General features: G+C 39.5%; 1 protein-coding gene across 1 annotated transcript in view; it reads right to left on the minus strand.

Annotated features, from left to right (window-relative positions):
- CREB5 (cAMP responsive element binding protein 5) overlaps positions 1–21,718 on the minus strand; it is a 235,365-nt gene that overhangs the window by 192,063 nt on the left and 21,584 nt on the right. The window contains exons 2-4 of the mRNA XM_040084092.2: positions 20,313–20,384; positions 17,036–17,129; positions 8,428–8,549 (exon numbers count right to left, since the gene is read on the minus strand). Of these exons, the coding sequence (XP_039940026.1) occupies positions 8,428–8,549; positions 17,036–17,129; positions 20,313–20,366 (270 nt within the window). The 5' untranslated portion in view covers positions 20,367–20,384. The remainder of the gene's footprint in view (positions 1–8,427; positions 8,550–17,035; positions 17,130–20,312; positions 20,385–21,718) is intronic.

A 21,718-nucleotide genomic window follows, 5' to 3' on the forward strand; every position in this document is an offset into this window, starting at 1 on the left:
CAGACTGGCTGGCAGAGCTGCACTCTGACATGAACATTCACATGGCAACCTGATGTCTTTTCCCTTCCCAGGGACCGGACCGAGCCACACACAGTTTACTCATAATTCAGGGGGGGAAAAAAAGTTGATGTTTATTTGATAATAGTGGGCTTGGCAAGTTTTGTAGAGAAGCATGTGAGAGAGAAACCAGAATGAGGAAACAGTTAATATGTATAATTTTTACCTCCTTAGTATCGTTTTTAAAAGGCCCTATTTTTAGGGCCCATATTAGCAGGACATCAACAACAACACAGATACTTCACATCACGTCATGACCACAGTTGGTTTTTTCCTGGTCTCTGAGCAAGGCTTTTCTCCCTTCAGATCTTTGCTTGGTTGTAATAGGTTGAAAATTTCAATTCCACTAAAGTCAATGAAACTGCCCCAGAGATGTATGAGGCTATACATCCCGCTCTGGCGTTCATTAACTGCCATCACATGTGACCAGTTGTTCTGGCTTGTTTCTTCTCTCCACTATTCCTTTCTTTACTCTGAAGTACATCAGATTTAAAAGTCAAATTTGTGCACTGCTGGAAATGGGACATGCTACAGCATGCACACAAGTGCACACAAACTCACTTTACAAGTGAACTTTCAGTTTTTCAGTTTCATATTTTGTATGCCTAAAGAACACTAGCAACTCAGATGTGGATCCCTCACTTTATGGTGAAGATACCCTTACTCTACTGGATGTCTCCCATGTCCAATTTATCCTTCTTGCTCTACAAATTAATACTCCTTACCCACAGTTCATAGCTTGTGGACATTTTCTCCACCTAACAATCACCATCATTGTCTTTGTGCCAAAAAAACAAGACTTGCCTTGGGGGAGAAAGGGAGAAAAGAGGCTGAAGTTATGGGAGGAACCCAACTGTAAAGGTTTAGGAGTCCCTAGGGAGGTTTATAAACAGTTGACTGCCGTGTGCAAAATGTGAAAGAAACCCAGTCAGCAAAAGAGCTGTTGCCATTTTGAAATCTTCTAACTATGTCTATTTAGGCAGTAGACAGTGTTATAAATACAAAATAAATCAATAAATTATTAGCATTTGAATTTTGGCAAGATAATAAAATGTGTAGGGGTATAATCAGCAAATAATAGGAAAGATCTGCAAGCAAACCCACCAATTAATGATAAATAGGACTTGGCTCTGGATAACTTCACCAATGTGGATCTCATTAGATGGCTGTGGATTCTGTTCTTGCAGCAGCCCTCTCCAAGTGAGGGAAAGGTGAGGTAACCAAAATGTCAGCACACCCAACCCTCGCGGTTCTTGGGCTCCAGGATTGTAACCACCTGGGCCAAAATGACAACCTTATGCTGCTGTGAAGGCCATACCACAGTGTCCCAGTCTTTAACCAATAGGTTTCCTTGCCTCAGCTTTCAGACAATTGCTCTGCAATCCCCTCTCGGCAAAGGAGACCAAAAACACTCAGCTTTGCTCTCTGGTTCTATCTCTGGAGAGATAGAATCCTTCTTTCCCCTGTTCACCTTGCTTTATTAACAATACCTCTCATAGAGAGAAATGCCCCCAAGCAAGCAATAGCACTTAAACAGATAAATAATTTGCACGCCAGGCAGGGGGAAGGGAGAGGAGAAAGAGACCCTGCCTTATTAGACTAGAAACAGACACACCATGTTAATATGAGGGATCAGCATATGGTTCTAATAGGCTTTCTAAAATGATTTATCAGCTGTGATTAAGCCCTTGACCAGCGTGTCTATCTTCATAAATAAAGGAAAAGTGCACCTTGCTCTGAAGTGTATCAGCAGTATCTTATTACCCACCCAACCGTAGAGGCTGCAGCCCACTCTGAGGAGCAAAGAGCTCGTGTTTAATAGCTGAGCGTATGCTCTAAAGAGACTGCCAAGATTTAGGGGCTTTGCCTAACGGATAGACTTATAAAAATGCCACTACAGGAAAGGTTTATTCCTTTTTCATGTGCCATCCAGTCCATGCTGCTGAAACCTGAACTGGTAACAAGGAAGCTGTACCATTAAAAACATTCCAAGGAAGACCAAGGCAAAAGGCACAACTTTGCCGTGTTGCTGTGAAAGAAAAGTTAAAATGAAATCAGATAGGCCTCCTTTTTGGGGCGTAGCCAAAATACACAAAACATAACAAACCTCCAAACATTACAAGAGGGTGACTCTGCTTCTTTGGGACATAGACAATAATAAGAGGAAGGAAAGTGAATTGTCCTGACTGAGCTCTGCAGGATGATTCACCAGCTGGAATTCAGAAGAACATGGAAGGATGATGGTTAGGGAGGTTTAGCAGAATCAAAAACGTATGCCCTCAAGAATTGCCTTTCTGCATGATATAGACACTTATTGCTGGAAAAACATTCAGGTCTTCTCTTTGAGTATGAGGATCTAAACCTATAAATCTGCTCAAAAGTCCATTCAAGATAAGATAGACCTGCCTGCCAGCAGAAGATAAGATGCTGTACCAGTAGGAACAAGCCTAAATTAAAGCTGGTTCTTGTGAATATTTCTGCAAGGTCATGAACAGTTTTGTCTTGACTGCTCTCCTATGCCATTATGCAGAAAGTGTCCCTTTTGTAACACAATTCAATGTGGCAACTAAGTGCCTGGAGATAGATACGTGCTCAAAACAAGAGGACTGAAGCGCCGACTGTGGAGCTGCCCGCATACAAAAACCACCACATGTCTACCATGAAATCTACAGAGGTTAAGAAGTTAAAATCCAGAAAGCCTACCCATCTGGAGAGAGGAGGAGAGCATTCTTCCTGTCTTTAGCAACACTGAACAACAGCTGATAAATCTTTAACACACATGGTCTGTGGGATGCCCTATGCTGAGAGCAAGGAGATATGGAATCAATCCGAGGCTCTGCCACAGACTTCCTGCGCAATTTTCAGCATGTCACTTGAGTCCAGATCCTTTATGGTAGCTCTCTGATTTAGTCCTGCTTAGTTTCAGTGAGAGCAAGGCACCAAAATGCCTTTGAGGGTATCTATCAGTCTTTTGGGGCCACACTGCTAAAGACATTTAGGAACCAAAAGAGACAGAAAGCTGCTCTCTTGGCAGAATGGTGAAGAGGACCCAGATACCCTGCAATTCTCAGTTCACATATGTGATCCCTTCGAGAGCTTGGTGTCACACTACAAAGGATGGAAAGCAATGTCCTCTGGAATCTGTTTTTTCCCTTAGAAAATAAGAGACAGAGCATTTACCTTCTTCATAGGAATACTGCAAAAAATAATTTAATTAGGAAAAAAAGGGGTGTTGCAAGCCAAAAAAATGAACCCAAAAAGCAGATCAATAACTTGATGCAATTAATGCATTTGAAAACCCAGAATAACCTCAGAAAAACTCATACATAGTTACAGTGTATCTTTCCAGGATTTCAATACGTCACTCAGAAAAAATGCTATCATGTGAGGATGCTTGCATCTTCCCAGATATAGACGTTCTATTTAGAGTATAGGAACTATTATACTGAAACCTTTGAATGTGGGACTTTGAACTTCAGAGTTTTGGGAGTTTTATCACGTTGACAGCAGCTTAACTTATTGATAAAGTAAAAGCTTGGAGTTATTACAATGCATACAACAATGGTACCCTGGCCCTAAAGAACTGTATTAACATAAACAATTTCTAGTCTTACTTTGTGTCTACTATGACGTACTGAGTATATAAAATACTTAATCTCAGTGGGAAAATAAGAAATCAGAGGGCTCTTTGACTTAAAACAATATGGATGATCTTACATCATGTTTAGACAAATCCAGGGAGGATGTACATATGTGCATTTATGATAGCATAATTTTTTTAAAAAATCAACATAGTAAGCATTTAAACATAGGTCTTTCCTTCCATTGTACAGACTGTCAGACAATGAGTCAAAAGTGCTCCAGGAACAGACTTATGAGTTTGTTGGTTTGTATTATTTCACAAATGAAATTCAGCCCTTTCAGAGCACTTGACTCAGAAACATCTACCAGCACAGTGCTCTTCTCCAGAACCCTACTGGGGTTTCAGAGTACTTACAAGGGAAAACTGGGGCTGATTTGTTACCCATCAGCCAAGCCAGCCACCAAAATGAACCCTTAATCCCTGTTCTTTCACCAAGGGAGTGCGTTGCCAGCATTACTGCATAGCCTATTAGTATTACAATACAGGCTTCTAAAACCCAAACACTTATACAGTGTGCTTTATCAACATATAAATATTTTTTCTTCTCATGTAAGACCTTTCCATATCACCCTTTCCTGGTTAAGGGCCCCATTTACTGCAGCGCTAGTTTCAGCGGCCATAATGTCAACTATAAAATGTAGGCAAAATCCCTTATTATTTTTCTGTATTTCTTTTCAGAAGAGGGGAAAACCTATGGGCTAGATCCACATTGCAAGGAATTTAAGCAAGGTGTGGAAATTAAATTAATTTTTTCACCAAACTATCCTACTCTAGAGACAGATTCTATCACTTCCAGCTTACTTTGAATTATATCAACCTATACTCATAGGTTACAATACCAAACTATGACATTCAGCAAACATTTGCAGGAAATTTCTTCAGGAGGGCAGAGAGTCACTGAGTTCAGCATGAAATAGCAATGTGCTACAAGTTAGACAAGTGCATTTTATCTACTTTCTTATGCTGATACACAGAAATATACACAAGGTAGAAGGAGATCCTAGAATGTACATACCAAATATATGTCTTTCAGACGCACATCAGACTGTAGCATCATCCCTTGTTTAACACAACCAAATTGGATACCCAGGCTTTTTATTACTTCTGCAGATGGAAATTATTTAATAATTATTACTGAAGGCTTTGTATTTGGTTTTGTTCTTCTTCTTTATCGGACCACTTCAATTAACTGATGCTATTCTAGCAGTGAGGTGCCTGCCTTAGGATAGGATACTTAGAACAGGAATATTAGGCCACGTACAGGACTAATGAGCTTCCTGAACGGACACTGACAAACCGCATTAAAACCAAGCTGTAAATGAGAATAGCCATTTCCCTGCCTCATTTGCATGAACTACACATTATCTTGCAGCACTGAACACTGGTTAGAAGTCTTCAAAGTATCAGGATAAGTCTCAGGAATTGATGCATCCAAACTCTAGCATATGCAGAATGTGATTTTAGACATTCCCTCATGTTGGAAACATTCAGCTCGCTATTTGTAAATGCTATTTGATGCAACACTCCACTTGCTACAATCAGCATTATTTCCACTTTTTCTCATTCCATACAGGCAGGTCAGGCTACACGCATTTTAATGAAGCGGGTCCACTGAGTTATTCAGAAACAAAGCCTGACTTCCTATCTCTGACATTATCCTCTCAGCCACAACTCAATGCTCAAAACAAGATGTGACAACAGGGCCTATCCAGTAGCAGCAAAGGTCATGTGTTTGCAATTACAACCCACTACAAATGCTTTGGATACCTAATGTTCCAAGCCGTGCAAGCCTAAGACCTGCAAACAGTGGGCTAAGACGGTCCTGTGATCTGCCAGCACTACCTGCCATGCTGAGTTGTGTTGCACGTTTTGTCTGGGTCTGAGCTGTCAATTGCTGTCTGCCTCAAGCTCACAAGAGCTTTAACATTTACAATTTTGCAAGTAGAAATATAGTATAGGTATGCTTTTACCTGTGCTAATTTAGGTGGTGAATTTGGGTGGTAGGACACTTGTGTCAGGAAGAGTGCCATCAAGAGGATGGAAAAAGCCTCTTTCTCACATGCTTATCCATATGCTTATTGCTGATCTGTATCATCCCTTGCATTTAGGGAGCAGACCTTTCTTCCAGCTAATATAGGATGGTATAAACAGCAGAGAAGCCAAAATCAATGGGAAAAACTCACTTCCATTTATAGCTTTATTTTTCTCAGTCCAGGTCCTGAAGGTCATCATCATTGTTCCTTGAGTCCCCTCAGTCCCTGAGCCAAGGCTAATCCACATACATTGTCAGAGGTGGTCCTTGACAAATATCTTACAGCCATAAGGCATACCAAGTATGGGAGGCATAAAGAGATGCTTCTTCCATTTTACACACGAGCAACTGTGGCAGAAGGATGTCAAGTGATTTATTCCTGGGTAAGAAGCTGGGATATTAATGCAAGTGCTCTCCACTCAATAGTATCTTTAAAAAAACAGATGTGCATGGTGTTCCTAAACCAATGTACTCACAGCTTCACAGCTAATTTGGAAAGTCACCAGTCTGCATAACCAGCTTCATCACAACAAATTCTTAAGTATTATCCATGGGGTCACACACAGAAGATTAAAAAAAAAAAATTAAAAATGAGAAAGAAAGGGGGAAAAAAAGCCACTACTTGAACTTTGTCCTCTGACTTTTCAAATTATGTCTCTCAAGGAGCAAAAAAAGCCAATGAGAAATGAAAGTATTTTTCTGTTACAAGATTTCAGTGTCAAGCTGTGTGCTAAGCCACAGTGATATACTAAAATAAACAAAGCTGTTTCTTTCAGAGTCCAGAGAAATTAATATGATCAAAAATATTTTTGGAAGACTTTTCTGTGCAGTGAGTAAGATTTCCATGCAGTTAACCTTAGTCTCCATGTGTTGGTAGGTCCATTAGGCCAACACTATATCAGACTCATATTCCAGGGGACAGGCTGCTAGAAGCATTTCCTTAGGGATAGCTCTAGCCCAAAGAGTCTCCTTCTGTCTTGGCCTTTGTCTCTTGCATTTGTGCAAAGCCCTACTGGGGCCGGCTTCAGATTCCTATCTGACAGTCAGTCAGTAATGTAAGAATGAACATACAGCAGACTAATTGGAAACACAGAGCAAATGTTACAGGTTAGCCAGCTAGTGGGACTTACGCCTTTTTTTTTTTTTTTTTTTTTTTTTTTTTTCTTTTTTCCTTTTTTTCTCCCTTTTTTTTCACCACCCTATTCAATTTCCCACCCCCATGATCATTTATTTGCTCCCTGGAGATCACCAATGGCAGCTGCAGGGGTTGGTAGGAGGGCAGAGTAAGACTCCCAGAAACTGCTAAACAGCTGGAATTATCAGGTAATTTGATGTGCTTGTCTAGGTTTTAATCACATTTTGCAAATATCCCTCGCAAGCTGAAATCTCCCTGCAACATCAAGCGCTGCAATCTCAGGTCCACCTCAGTAGATTTCTCCTCTTCTCCTACTCCTTCAATATAAATACCAGGAAGAGAGAACTTAGAAATCCTGTAATGGACAAAGAAGTGGGAATGTACAGAAATGTTCTCCCTGATCCTAACTAGGACTACCCTCAGCGGAATCTAAACCACAAGATTTTTAACAAGTCTAAAATTAGACACAGTTATCTCAATACGTGGCTGTTTCCTAACATTTGTCCAGCACACAAAGCTGTGAGGGTCAGTCTGTGCTATTTTCCCAATACTTGACCAAAACTTGAATTCTCTCACATTTGGACACTCTTATTCCTTGCTCAGCATATCATGACACAGCCTCTCTCCTCTCTATCTGTCCCAGTCGCTTTCCTTATGAACCATACCTAGACTTCCTTCCTTGTAAGCCCAAACCAAGCTGCTCCGGGACTCCCTTCTCTTTCTACAAGCCTCTTCTCCTGTTCTACACCTCAGCAGGCAGCTTTACCTCTTTTCTTGCTGGCCTCTCTAGTGTAGTATTAGGCTCTTTTACAATTCTTTGAGAATTTTAACGGTACTTTAGGATCCCTGAAAACACTCTTAACTATCTTGGGGTACAGGAGTACACTTACATGCAAGGTGGTCTATATAATTCAAATTAAACTTCAGAATACTGACAGAATACCTTCAGAATAAACTAAAAGAAATTTGAAAATGAGATACATTATCTACTAGGTACTTCAAGTTAAAGTTTCCCAGCTCAGCTTGAATGCCTTATAAGAAATACAGGTATACAATAAAGCTGGTATTGATGATTAATAAATCCAAGGACCCACCATGTTGTGAAGGAATTAAAAAAAAAAAAAAAAACCAAAGAAAAAATTTTGCTCTTAAGTAAATGCCCCTTCATAAGCCAAATTTCTCTGTAATGTATTTGAGCCACTTTGCAATCCTCACTTCAAAGATGATATAATTTTCCCAAGCCACTTCCTCAAGAGGTGTGTGATTTGTGTTATAGTTCACTTAAAAGCAGAGACTTGGAATCAAACCTTGGCAAACACAGTTACACTTTTTTTTATTATTATTTAATACTGTTTTTTTGTTGGTTTGGGGTTTTTATTTCTGTCAACTGCTTCAATGGTTTTAAAAAGCATGTCACAATTTATAGTGCCATCTAGTTTCTAACCAAAAGGTTACTACTAGGTAGTAGAGCTCAATCTGCTTTCTCACAGATTGAAGGACACTTCCTTTAACGTTTCCAGGAATCAAAAGGCAGGAAGGTCTTGGTGTGCTCACACTCACCCTTTTGTTGTTCTCTTCTTCTTGTGCCTTCCTAAACTCGTGCTCTAGGGAGCAGTCGATGTCGTTGAAGAGGCCAACTTCCTCACAGTTCTTCAGGAAGCGTGTTGGTGTCGGGGTCTGATCTGAGAACCAGACAAGAAATGGTCGTTGGTGCTTAATATTAAAGGGAGAGGGAGACAATTAAATAGTCTTCCAGGAAAAGAGAGGTTCTAACCAAACATCTCTTTGCCTTCCCACCCCTACCTACCACGCCATCACTGAAAAAAACCACACAGCGCTCAATTTCGACACTAAACGCTGCAGGCAGCCAGTGCTTGCCATCAATGTCCAAAACCAGGCAGCAGTCATCATTTGGGCAGAAAAACAACAGCATGGGTTTTCCCAGGGCACACAACACAAGTGCATATCCTTGACATGTGCAAATGGTCATTAGAACACTCTATAAACCTCCAAAAATAGGTGCATGCAGAACAATGCACAATACATTTCATAATGCACATTTACACCACAGCATGTGTATTAACTGCTGTGGATACACACTAGTTAATGCCTTCAGGTGCTCAAAAAACACCTCAAACATACACATACCTAGCAAAAAAGGTAGCCATGGCAAGAAGTTCAGCTTCCAACACAATTTTTGAAGGAAGAGTTAAACAACATTTAGAAAAAAGCTATGAAAAGTGAAATTCTGGCCATGAAGAAGCATCTTTTTGCATTTTATACCTGAAAGTGTTGATAATACATGCAAAATCATGAAACTGGGAGTCAAAAAAATTTTAATGCCTTCTTCTCCAGGATTTTTCTGCCCTCTCAGAATTAATACAAGAAGAGCAGTACGCTCTTTAATGCCACAGGCAAGAGCGACTGAAGAAATTACAAGGTTTTCTGACACCTTTTCAAAAACCTACAAGACAGACAAGCTAAATTGCCATGCAGACTGCAGTTTCAGTGATGACCATGGCTGGTCTTTCTTCAGGAAATGAAAATTCAAGCCTAAATTTGGGAGCCAAAGTCTCCCCAAAGCACAGCTCTGAGGCACCTCTATTCATTCTGAGGCTAGTTCTTAATTATTCCACCTTGGATCCTTCTTCCTAAGGCTCTCTTCCAGCTCGAGATGCTTTGTACCTGATTTTACAGAAAGATTGGACTCACTATGTTAAAAAATAATGTTCAGTGTTGTCCTTGACTACTACCCATTATTTGTATTTCATTCTTTAAAGAATGAAAACTCTGTCATATTAAACCCCGTTGCCCATATTGGGTCAATTCTGACCTCAGAAAAAAGCTTCCCATTTCGGTGAAGAAAAAGCTGGTTTCATGCACCTAGCTAAACTGAGTCAAGTTCTACTATTACCCCCTTAGAGCAAACAGTTAACCTGATACAATGAATTTTACATGATCAGGATAGGAATGCACATCAGCCCTTAATTAAGCCGTACAAAAACAAGACTTGCAAAAGAAAATGCAGTTTTCACCTGGAAACTAAGGAAGAGGATCAGCCTCTTCCATTATAAACCCAGGAGAAACCAGTTTCCACCTGTATGGTCCTCCAGGTTTGACTTTCTCAGGTAATCCAAGGGCAAAGACACTCATTTGCATGTATATTTCTGATGGAACATCAGAATGCAAGTCCTTAATGTTAAAATTCTTGTTTCATTTCTTTTGGCTTGAGCATCCTACTTATGAGCTTAAAGGAAACAAACTTCAAGTATTTGGGAATGCACACTTATTTATCTATTAGCTTTCACAGCTAACTACTGAATTACCAGAGTTAGAAACATAACTTTCTAAGAATTATGCAAGAACTCAGCATAAGGAGGTAAGTCGACAAGGTGCTGGCATTGGTGGGAACTGAGGACACTCAGCACTTTACAGGTCCATATCCTAAACAAGCAGTGCGAAACAAATCTCTAGAATAACCTCAGTAAACTCACTAGTTTTACACCAGGGTTGTATTTGGCCCTTGGACTGGAGGTCGTACTGGAAATGAGCTGCACTAAAATGCAGGAGAAATATTCAATTTCCAAGAAGGATTGAAATGCTACTTCAGTGAACAATACCATTGTTTTTTAGAAAATCAAAGACAATTGTTGCTAAGAATTCCTGACACAGAGATCACATTATTATCTGAATGTAAGGTAAATAAAGGAAATGTTTTCATTGTTAGAAGTGGTATATCCATATCAAATAAGCAAGGTATCAATTTCATGGCCAAGATGAGAAACTATGGTTTCGTAAAGAAGTTGATGCCACCACTTTCACTAGAATCAGAAATCCTGGGTTTCTCCAGAGTTGCTTGGGCCCAGAACTGAACTAAAAAATTATCTCATTGAAATTAATCCATTATAACAGTGAAAAAAAGCAAGCCAGAGCAAGAGTGTGACTTCAAATGCACAAGGGCCTCAATGGCTTCTTTTCTCTCCTCATGCTGAAAGTCTATATTCTGCACCACAAGATACCCAATAGTGTTGCCTGCAGCTGAACTTTCCAATTAACTATTTTAATGTCTCAAAAGATCAAAAACTAAAAATGAGACTGTTTACCACCTACATATTGAGATGGTGATCTTATTTTATTACCTCAGTCTCCCCATACTGCTACTGTAGTTCCTATATTTCAGAAATCAGACTGGCAGGAATGCACATAAAGATTTTTGCTAAAACAGACAGCCCCTCATTTCTCCCAACTGAGGAAGGAGCACCACCAATCAACCAGCCTAAACTTCACCCACAGACCTCCTGGAAGTCAGATCAGTCAGATGTAAAACAAGACCTGCCTTCCTAGTTCTGATACTTCAGCCTTCAAAATTCTCAGGAATCAGAAGGCCACAAAACCTCTCTTTGTGTAAAAGCAGAAGTGATAAAGATCCAGATTTTAAAATGTTGAGACTCTGTGTAGTAGTTACACTGCACATATACTGCACTCACTGGTTTCAGGATTTCAAGGCTACCAAGTCTAATGAGCTTGATTTCCTCCTGAGCAACCAACTATTTTGCCTCTGCAAAACACCAGTTCTCCTTTAGGATATGGGAAAATCAATAGAAGAAATTACTCTCAATGCCACAGATTTTTTTTTTTTTTTTTACCTAGATTAGGCAAGCCTTTCTGTTTCAACTGGGAAGAGTGTCACAAAGAAGACCCTAGCATAAGCTACATAATCAGGTCTCCCAGAATTAATAAAATATTCCTAATTCTCAGCACTTAAAAATGCATTAATAGTTCCAACAGCTTGTGCCTGACCTCATTGTTCCCTGTTGGTACAAACAAAGCTATTGTTGCTATCACCAGCGCCCACAACTATTGCAGACTCACTGAGAACAGGGCTCTGATTTGTTGCACTTTAGCGACTGGATGAGCCAGACCCATCTGGACCAAAACTCAGACAGAGCCAGCACCACTCTCAGCATTCCTGCTGAGGACACGCGTTATGTAGGAAGCTGTTCTGCAGGCACACTGCTACTCACACAACCCAGGACTCTAACGTCACAAACTGTACTTTGCATTGGCAGCTTGGGATACAGAATTATCAAGGTTAACCCTAGATACCTGTCTGTTATACTGATTGACTATCCCAACCCAGTCCCATTGCTCAACATGTAAAAATCTTTCCACCCTCAACTAGTCCCATCCTCTAGAACTAGCTTATTATCCTTTGAGGCATCTACCTCTAGCCGTCTGTCACTTCATAGGTAAATCTGTCATCTGATAATTACTTAGGAAGTTTTTTCTATCTCAACTTTATCACCAGCTTAAACACAGATTTTGTCAAGCTTCAGACTAGGCAATGAAAATATTGCTCAGCCTATTACTCAGGGGAATAATCAGCTTCTCTGATGACATAGTCATGACCAGAAAGGCTGCAAGAAACATTAAGTTTAAATAAGCCCCCAAAAATTTAAATGGACAATATATAAGCTCCAGAGCAAGCCCAAATGATCTCACTTGTGCAGATCCCAAGTTAACCTACTTTATCTTACAGGAAGGGATTTCAGATGCACTCAGCAATCATATTCTGACCAGAATTTCACATATTGTATATATTTTGGTTGCTGCCCTCAATGTCTGAAGTGATATCTGATTTTTCAGACCCATAATATATATATATATGGTAAGGCAATGGGGAACTTGAAGTCTTCAGTAAAGTCAAAAGATTCCATTATGTACTCCCAACGTTTGGCAATGCATGGGGGTTCCTTTGTTGTTTGTTTGGGGGTGTGGGGATTGAAAAGAAAGGACACTCAGCCTCAATACATTGTTTTCAAAACAACAGCTCAGGAAACACAACATTAACTTGCCATAGAGAAACTTAGTTGATTCTTCCAATATGTGTTTTGTAAAATTACCTTGATTTCCTGAGTTTCATCCTTCAAAACACAAAAGGAAACTTTAAAGCATACTGCCAGTTTAAAAAAAGCCCTGGAGAACCAAGGACAGGCTTTCACTTTGAAAAAAAAAAAAAAATCTGATTTGGAAAAAGATACCTAACAGCACAGCTCCAAAGCATGTAACTTGATTCTTCACTTTTCTTTCAAAAAAACCAAAAAATGTTTAGTCTGATGTGCAATAATAATAATAGACCTTTGGCTTGTTCAGCTGTGGCCTCTGTTGACGTTATACACTTACACTTATGTTGTGCTTTCATACAATGATAACAAAGTCAGAGTAATAGAGCCAGCACAGAAATTTGAAGGTTTGCTCATCAAGCAGCCACAAAGACAGAGGAATGTCCTGAGAAGTTCAGAAAGGTTCCTTCATTGATTTCACAGGTTTCTACCCAAGTGCACTGAGGAGCTCAACATCATCAACTAGGTGGAGAAAAAGGAGAAGTGCACCCAAACACAGGTGGTGAAAATGCTCCCACCCAGATGAGGGCTACCAAGAACTTTACTGCCTAAATATGTACTCTTTAAAGCACTGGTTGGACTTTCCTGGAGGGGTACACATACTGGGTACAACTAATTTTTAAAGTCTTCTGGTCACTCTGAAATAAACTCTTTTATTTCATTTTTGATAAAGCTAGGGACTAAGAAGCAAACAAGAAAAACTACAGTATGAGTCCTTATACCCAATAATTTTGCACACCTCAAAATTCATGCCTAGATAAACCTCTCTGTGTAAACTACAAGGAGGAAAAAATTAAGGCAACCAAGGGTGAGGTAAATTACATCACCAACACAGGCATTACCTGGGAAAAGGAATACATTTGCATAACTTTTATTACAGGCACTTCTTCTACCTAGAGAAAACTGTTTCTACCTCCAGAGTGGGCTTTACCACCAAAATTCTAGAGGATTTGGTTTCAGTAAATAGAATGAGGAAGGAAAAGAGGTTTCTCTGTAGATAATCCCCAGCTCCCAAAGCTCAGTCCCACAGGGATTTTAGTATTTCCCTGGAGGAAAAAATCTATTCCACAGACATTATCATTTTGGTGTTTAAAAAAAAAAGCTTCATCACACAACAAACTGTAGAGTTTCAAAGCAATGCAAACACTGTTCACTCAACACAATAGCAAAGAGTTTATATATAGTTCAGTCAATTTAATTATAAAGTTGCCTGCAATGGTGACTAGCATGTAAAACTTACATAAGATAGTCTGTGTTATCTCAAAGAGCTCTTTTTTGGCTGGAAAGATGGAAATGGAAAACATCAATGACTCTCTATCCATATTCTTAACAAGACTTTCTAAAAACAAAAATAAAATACATACAACAAAGAGGAGCAAATAGCATTAATTTTAAAAGAGAGAACTGTGTTGTCAAGATGTGCAACAAAAGTATCACTTGCATTTTAGAGCAATGCCTCTAGTGGATTTTCCTTCTGTTTATACAGTCAGAGAACGGAAAGCTGTTTGGTGTATATGGATATCTGGAGTTTCTGAACTGGTTCAAGGGATTGGTTCACCAGATTTAATATTACTTGTTTTTCTTAAGCCAGCATGAAAAAAATGGTAGAAAAGGTATTGAAGCTAGCTGATAACTTGGAAGCTCCTGGAAAGACATACCTGATAAACCAGCACAGCACCAATTGTTGCAATCAGGTCATGCACCATTGTTTATTAGGCACTGACCCCACCTACATAGCACCATATAATTTCACATATAACTTAACCCTTAGAAGCTGATATTTCAGACCCAAACACAGATTTCACACAAAAAAATACAAGTTCCTTCTTCCCAAGTCATATTTTGCTTAGTTTCTAAGATGTCTTGTACAAGACAATTTCAGTGCCTCAGAACAGTTTAGAGAAAACGTATTTAATGTGTGTTAAATACTACTGATAGTATTGTGAGCCCAGACCCGAGATTAAGCCACCTCTGTAAACAGAGCAGATGATTCTAATGTCTACCTGAAAGCATACAGTGTGTTATTTTTCAGGACTAATGGCTAATAGTAAACGGATCATACACAACAAATTAAAAGATCGTATACAACATACCAGAAAAAAAAAAAAAAATTAGAAAGTCTGACTTCTAGGCATCTTAGGAGAAAGAGGGGAAAAAAAAAAAAAAACAACCAAAAACAACACTGCACCTGGCTTATTACAGGACAATTGCTGCTGCAATTCTTTGAACTTACTGATGACAGGAACAATTTTTTTAAAAAAGTCAAATAAGCAAAAATGCAAAAAACAAGGAAGGCATTAAGACAAATGTCTAAGAGAAAAGTCTGTCTCTTTTTCCCATATATCATTAATTTTTCATTCTGAACTCTAAGAATAAAACATCTTAAACTTTAAGGTATTTAGATTTCCCCAGGGTTTCAGTGGGTAATGAATCAACTACTTTTCAACGTCTTCCTGCAGAGAGTAGATGATCTATGATGCTTCCTGAGTAAGGACTGCAAAATGCCAAACAAATCCACCAAACAAAGAAAAAAAGAGGAATCAGTACTCAGCAGAACCAAGTTGCCAGGACTTTGGCCGGTCAGGAACATTGGCCACAGCCTTTGGGAACATATGTGGCTTTTTCTCTACTACACAAAGGATCATCATAGACAAACTTCAAAGGATACATCCCTTAGAAGCAATCTCAGAGCCTTTCTGGCCAGAAAATTCTGCTTTAGTATGTACAGTTGGCTGACTGCAGGTTTAGGGGGCCCAGTACCAGTGGTAGTGCTGGGAGACAGTCGTTCTTTTTCTCGGGAAAGCAACCCATTGGAAGGAGCAGGACGGCTAAATCGCAGAAGTTACCAAACACAAATGGAGCTACTCTGCTCAGGGGACTCCTGATGACAGAACAGCTTTCTTAGAAACTGCACTCGAACTAAAGTCTTGCCAAACAGAAAGTTTTAACAAAAGCCAGCACTTGCACAGGGTGAATGTGCCCACAGCACAGATGTCTTTGAGGAGTTTCACTGCCAAAGGACACAGCCAAATGCAAAAGCAGCTTTTTCTCATTTGTGCTTGCAAACACAGGATTCTGTGGGCATAGCTGGCATTCAGGCACTTTACAAGGCCTACTCTTCAAAATGTTGTTTACTGTTTCTTTCTAAACTTAGTCCACCATGGCATTTTAAAATGTAAAAGCAGAATCAATTCTATTTGGGAAAAAGGTTGTCTAACTTCTCATTGGTGCCCAAAGTCCCAGCAAACAAACACACAAGGACCTAAATATTTGCAAGCCATTGTTACTTCATTATGATTTTCATAGAAATGGAAACAGTTGAACCATAAAAGAGTTACTCTGCTGGAGTCCCTTTAACAAATACATATTTACATCTGAAATGGCACAATTTACCTTGAAGAAGCCCATTGCAAAAGACAAATATCAAACACTTCTGAACACCCACACACACATTTGCATCATGGGGGGAGGGGGTTTCTACCATTACTTTGAAACCTGAGAAATTCTAGAGATATTATTCTAAATAGTCCATTACTATAGCCCAAAGAATAAACAATAGGAAAGGGAATAGGAGAGGAAAGAAGTAAAATGAAGGGCTCGCTTGACCTTACCCAGCACTGGCTGAAGGCCAGCAAGCAAGTTGGTTACACAGACAAGAGCACAAAAACACTACATAAAATACTACTCAAGAGATTATAGGGTGCAATTGCACCTAATACAAAATAAACCTTGTTTATGAAGGGGGAAGCGCAGAGAGAAATGGGGAAAGAGTACTGGATGTCACCCACTGGTGATATCACCTTTGTGGTTACGTCCATTTACAGTGGGCAGTTCCTGAGTCACCACACAGGTGGCTCATGCAATGTGGCCTCTTCCAGATGCTGAAGCGAGTCTGGCCAGCTTAAATAGCAAGTCTTACAGCAGCAGCACAAATGCACTTCATTAACACTCTCACTGCTGGGCTCCCGAGTGACACGCACTCAAGTGCCGGTATTTCACTGGCAAGCAATGATAGAGCTGCCAGCATGCCTGAGATCCAGTGATTTCTTTCCTTCTCATGGCAAACATGTATGAAAGCCAGAAGAAGGGCAACTGTCTTTTTGTTCAAAGATATGCATTCTAGCTTAATCCATCTATCCTTGTTATTTAACTGGAGCTTTTTAAAACCAATCTTGGAGTCATTTTGCCAGTAGCATTCCAATAGGAGTCATGCTTTCAACATCATCTGAATAGTTATCTTGACTCTTGAGTTCATGTCTTCTTACCTGATAACATATTATCTGTTTTTATTGAAGGAAACTTCAAAGTCATTTCATGTTTGTGCCTGTGAATCATCAGATGATCCTCTGTTGGAAAACGCTGTCAGGCAAACACAGAAAAAGAGAGAGGAAGAAAGAAAAAAAAAAAAAAAAGAAAAAAAAAAGAAAAAAGAATTTAATTCTCTAATAAACTTTTGGCATTGGACAGAATTTCAAAAATGAGAGAGTGAAAGACATTTATCCAACTAGAAATGTGTCCAAATGGCACAGGAAACAGAATATTTGAAAATACAAGTGAGTATGAGTAACAAATAGCTGTACTCAATTTAGAAACACATTTGCTGCTGTGCTCTCTGGGATGACAAACCATAAGGTGTCATGCAACTGCTTGAAAAAAATTAAAGTCCAGGTTTGGATTCTAAGGGTCTCAGACACCCACTCCAGCTACCAAGCCAGCCTCACAAGTCACCACGTGCCTGAGGATCTGCGATAACTGCTGTTCTGTGTGCTCTTTGCCCACGGCAAGTGCTAAGTAATGAGGCAAATCTTAAATCACTTTACTGGATTTCTCTGCTTTTGTGTCTTTCTGCAACATATATCTGATGAACAGCTATAAAAACAACTAAATAAGCCAGCTTTTCTCTACCCAAAAGTGTTCAGGCAAAACGCATCTGTAATTTGGAAATATCTGATACTTTGACTTGATTTGAAGTGGCAATGAAATGGTGCACAGTTTTACAGAATCTAGCTATGACCCTTTGTGATACTAAATCAGAGTCTTCTCCTTTGTCAAGTGGAAAGAGGTTTTTTGTAAGAACCCAATCAGTGTGCTAAGATTGTCTTACAATCTGACTACAGACCTCTACTAGAAATAGCTTCTTTTGAACAAAACAGACAAGTTTGAATAAATGCTTGAGCACTTGCACATTTGGGCTCAAACAAGAGTGGTTCTGTGAAGTTTTCTTCACCAGAATGTGCATACACAGACCTTTGTTACCGAGATGGTTTCAACTGGGTTATTTCAGGACTATCAAAAGCCCGAAGTTGTATCACCAAGGCTTGAAGGAAAAAAAAAAAAAAATAAAAGCAGATTTTTAAAGCAACAGGTACATAGGAGAAAAGAAAAAAAAATGGCAACACAGCTAAAGGGACCCAATGCTTTCAACACAGTATACTCTTGGCTAAGTGACTTTGCTTGTGGCTATAGTATAAATAATTGCTGTGTGTTACACCTTCTGAGAATCTCTCCAAGCCCATAGACAAAGCAGCATAAATAATGGAATCAAATTCTCTGGGGGAAAAAAAAAACGAAAAAGAAAGAAATCCCAAAGACCTTTTCCTCACTGTGAAATCCTGGTTCACTGCTTACTCATCTGGAAGAAATGCACCACTAGGAATTTATGTTAAGAACAAAGGGAATATCTGAGAAAGACTTTGCTCAATGAAATCGTGAAGGGAAGGGATAAACCTCACACTTATTTCTCTTGGAAAAGGATTTTTCTTCATGGATGCCATGCTCTCTCTTCATGATGAAATCAGCCAGCTTAAACAGGACATGGGTCAACAGCGGAGAAACTGATCCTCCAGCCCAGACTTCTCTGTCTTTTTTCTAAGTCTACTTTCTTCCTTGTGCAGAAGGTCGACTCCATCAGCCCTCAGCACACATCCGCATGGGCCAAGAGGGAAGCCAGTCCCCAGCCAGACTAGCTGGACAGCAGCTCTGTGCTCATGTCAAGTCCTCATTTATAACAAACCAAGGTCATGTTGGGAAATGGGAAGTTAATGTTTTTTAAGATGGAAGTCAGGCCTACATTGTTCGTCTTTCCAAATTGTAACAACATGCAACCAAACTTGCTCTATGAACAGCTGGATCAGCTTCTCCTCCACTGAGGAAATTAATTAAGAGTTGACCTGAAAACACTCAAATCCACAGATTTCAGTGGAATTTAGTTTCATCAAAAAGGTAAATAAATAATGACAATTAAACTCAGATACTTTTATTCTACTTCTGTGACAGAATGGTGAAAGTTTAACTCTGCATGTGGAAATCTAAAGGGACATATTCTCAGCCTGAGGGATAATCCAAAAGATGCACACTGCCTCCCATAGAAAAACTCCCCCTTGGTGAAACAGCAAAGCCACTCAGCCAGTTGTTAACTGGACTGAAGGCTTCCACTTCTTTTTTCAGCTCTTGGCAAAATCAACACCTACGCTTCATTAACAGGCACCCATTCTTCTGCCAGAAGAACCTAAAGAGTTGCAAATATATTAGCCAGCTGAAAACTCCCAATGTACAGTTGAAACAAGGAAAGATTCACTAATTAAGAGAGGAGGACTCTGGGAAATGGGTAAGCTATATCACAGGACAGAGATGCACACAGGAAGCCTGTGGCAAAAGCCCAGAAGATGCCCTTGTCTGAAGATTTTACTCACAAACTCTTGTTACTAAAACACAGTAGGGCCAGAAGTGCCACACATGGAACTTCTCTCATCGCTGTGCGGGGGGGGAACCTCCCTCATCACTGTATGTGGGGGAACTTCCCTCACCACTGCAAGATCACTAAAAAAAACACACAAACCCCATTTCAAACCTCAGCAGGTAAAATCCATGTCACTTCAGGTTTTTTTAAGCTCATTAAACATCTAATGTTACAGGTTTTGCCCTTGGAGACATATGGCAGAGCACCAGTCAACAGGACAGGAATCCCAGATGCACATCCTGGGGCAAAATTTATCTGCAGGCTGCATTTTCCACAGAAAATATCTAGTAGGAAGATGTCTTAAAGACTAAAAATAAGTAAATACATAAATAAATAAAGATCAGCTAATAAGATATTGTATTTAGGTATTTAAAACAGAAAAAAAAAAATCTAGGAGGGTTACCACCTCCAACAGCAACATAATATATTCCATCACACATCTCAGCAGAAGACAGATAAATGTGTCCTGCCTAGTGTGCCATCTCTTGTTAGTCCCTAAAGGAATCTGCAATACATGGCTAGAAGCATTAGGCTTTGGGATGAGAAAAGGCACAGAAGCAGCTCGAGGAGCACTTGTACCGACTCACTTTTGACTGGCTGTTGTATTTGCTTGAAATATCTTGTAATAATGTCTTGTGGGAAAAGAGAGAATGGAGGGGAAGCAGGTCTTAAAAAAAACACACACAAAAACCCCCTGACACACATATTATTATTATTAGACATGTGTTAATATATCAGGAGGCATTATGCAAGCCAGAGCTAGTGCTGAGGACTCAATTAATACCACCGCTGACTCCACTCACCTGTGAGCAGCCTGGGGCACTGCAGACAAAAGGCCTCTCCTGCTCCAAGTTCATCTTTGATTCCTCATAAATCTACATGTTAAAAGGGGGAGGGGGAAAGAAAGGGAACCTATGAATATACACGTTCTAAACTTCACACATGCATGCAACATACAGAAATCGCAGTTTGTGCTTTTATTTCAAACTCCGCAAAGAGATCAGAACAAAGTTTTCATTCTCAGAGTACTAATTTTGCTAATATTCTGTAGGTTCCCTACAGTCTAAGTTCTTACTGCTCCTTCCTGAGCACCAATTTACTTTTAAGAAAGAAAAAAAAGTTCAGCTTTCACAGCATAAATCTGCCTCAGAAAATAGCATATGTTCAGCGTTGTTACTAGATAAGACCATGTCTTCTCAGAAATATCTTGAATTAAAGGTTTTTACCTTTTCTCCTTCAGTTCCTGCTGAACAACATTAAAACCAGACATCTAGGTTACTTCTGAGAAAGAGCCCGCTTTTTGAAGTTTGGCATCCATTGTCTGATATTAATAACTTAAATACATTACATACATGCTCTCTATACACACGAGGTAACTGTGCATCCCCATTCTTTAAAAGGTCAACGAGAGCCTCAGGAGCTTCAGCAATGAAGTTTTGTCTAAAATTGCACTTCCCCATAGCAGTTCTAGCTGTGTAACATTGAACTAAACCCTGGGGGAAAGCTCCCAAGTCTTAAATAAAGGCAAAGGATGAAACATTCACCCTCAGAATGCAGTTATGCAGCTGAATTTGAGTCAATATTAGGGCAGTGTCCCTGAGCAGAAAAAAACAAGTTTAGTAAAATTCTAGGGAGTAAAATAAGTAAGTAATTTATTTCAGAAATGTTTTCAGCCTGTTGGAACAACAGATTTTACCAGCTAGAATGTAGTGGCTGACCCATCGTAAAGCAGATGACTTATGTGTAGAGATTCCCTGAAATCCCTTAAAACTCAGCCTTACCACAACCTCTCTTAGAAAAATATCTGGGTTGTGTTTGGGTAATTTTTTCATGAACCAAAGAGAAATACCTTGGTGGAGAAGCAGAATTTGATTTTAAAACTACAAAAATCTGTAGAAGGATAGGTGGTAAAGTTGCTCAAACCCACTGAATTTTTTCAAACTACAGTTCATTGCTTCCTATCATCAGGAGTATCTTTAGCATGCTTACAGTTGATAGTGTAATTCAACATTAACCTGTATATCAGCCAGACCTGTACTTGCAGGAATTACTTTCACTGGATGATAACATTTTCTTTTTAATTCAACTTCATTCTGGTGGACAATATTAGCCTGACAGTATATTTTCTTAATTGTGACATAAAAAACTCCACTCTGACTCCACTGACTTGTGGAAGCAGAATCCAAAAGTGAAGGATTTCTACTTTCAT

This window comes from Hirundo rustica, chromosome 1 (genome assembly GCF_015227805.2).
Source record: "Hirundo rustica isolate bHirRus1 chromosome 1, bHirRus1.pri.v3, whole genome shotgun sequence".
Lineage (NCBI taxonomy): Eukaryota > Metazoa > Chordata > Aves > Passeriformes > Hirundinidae > Hirundo > Hirundo rustica.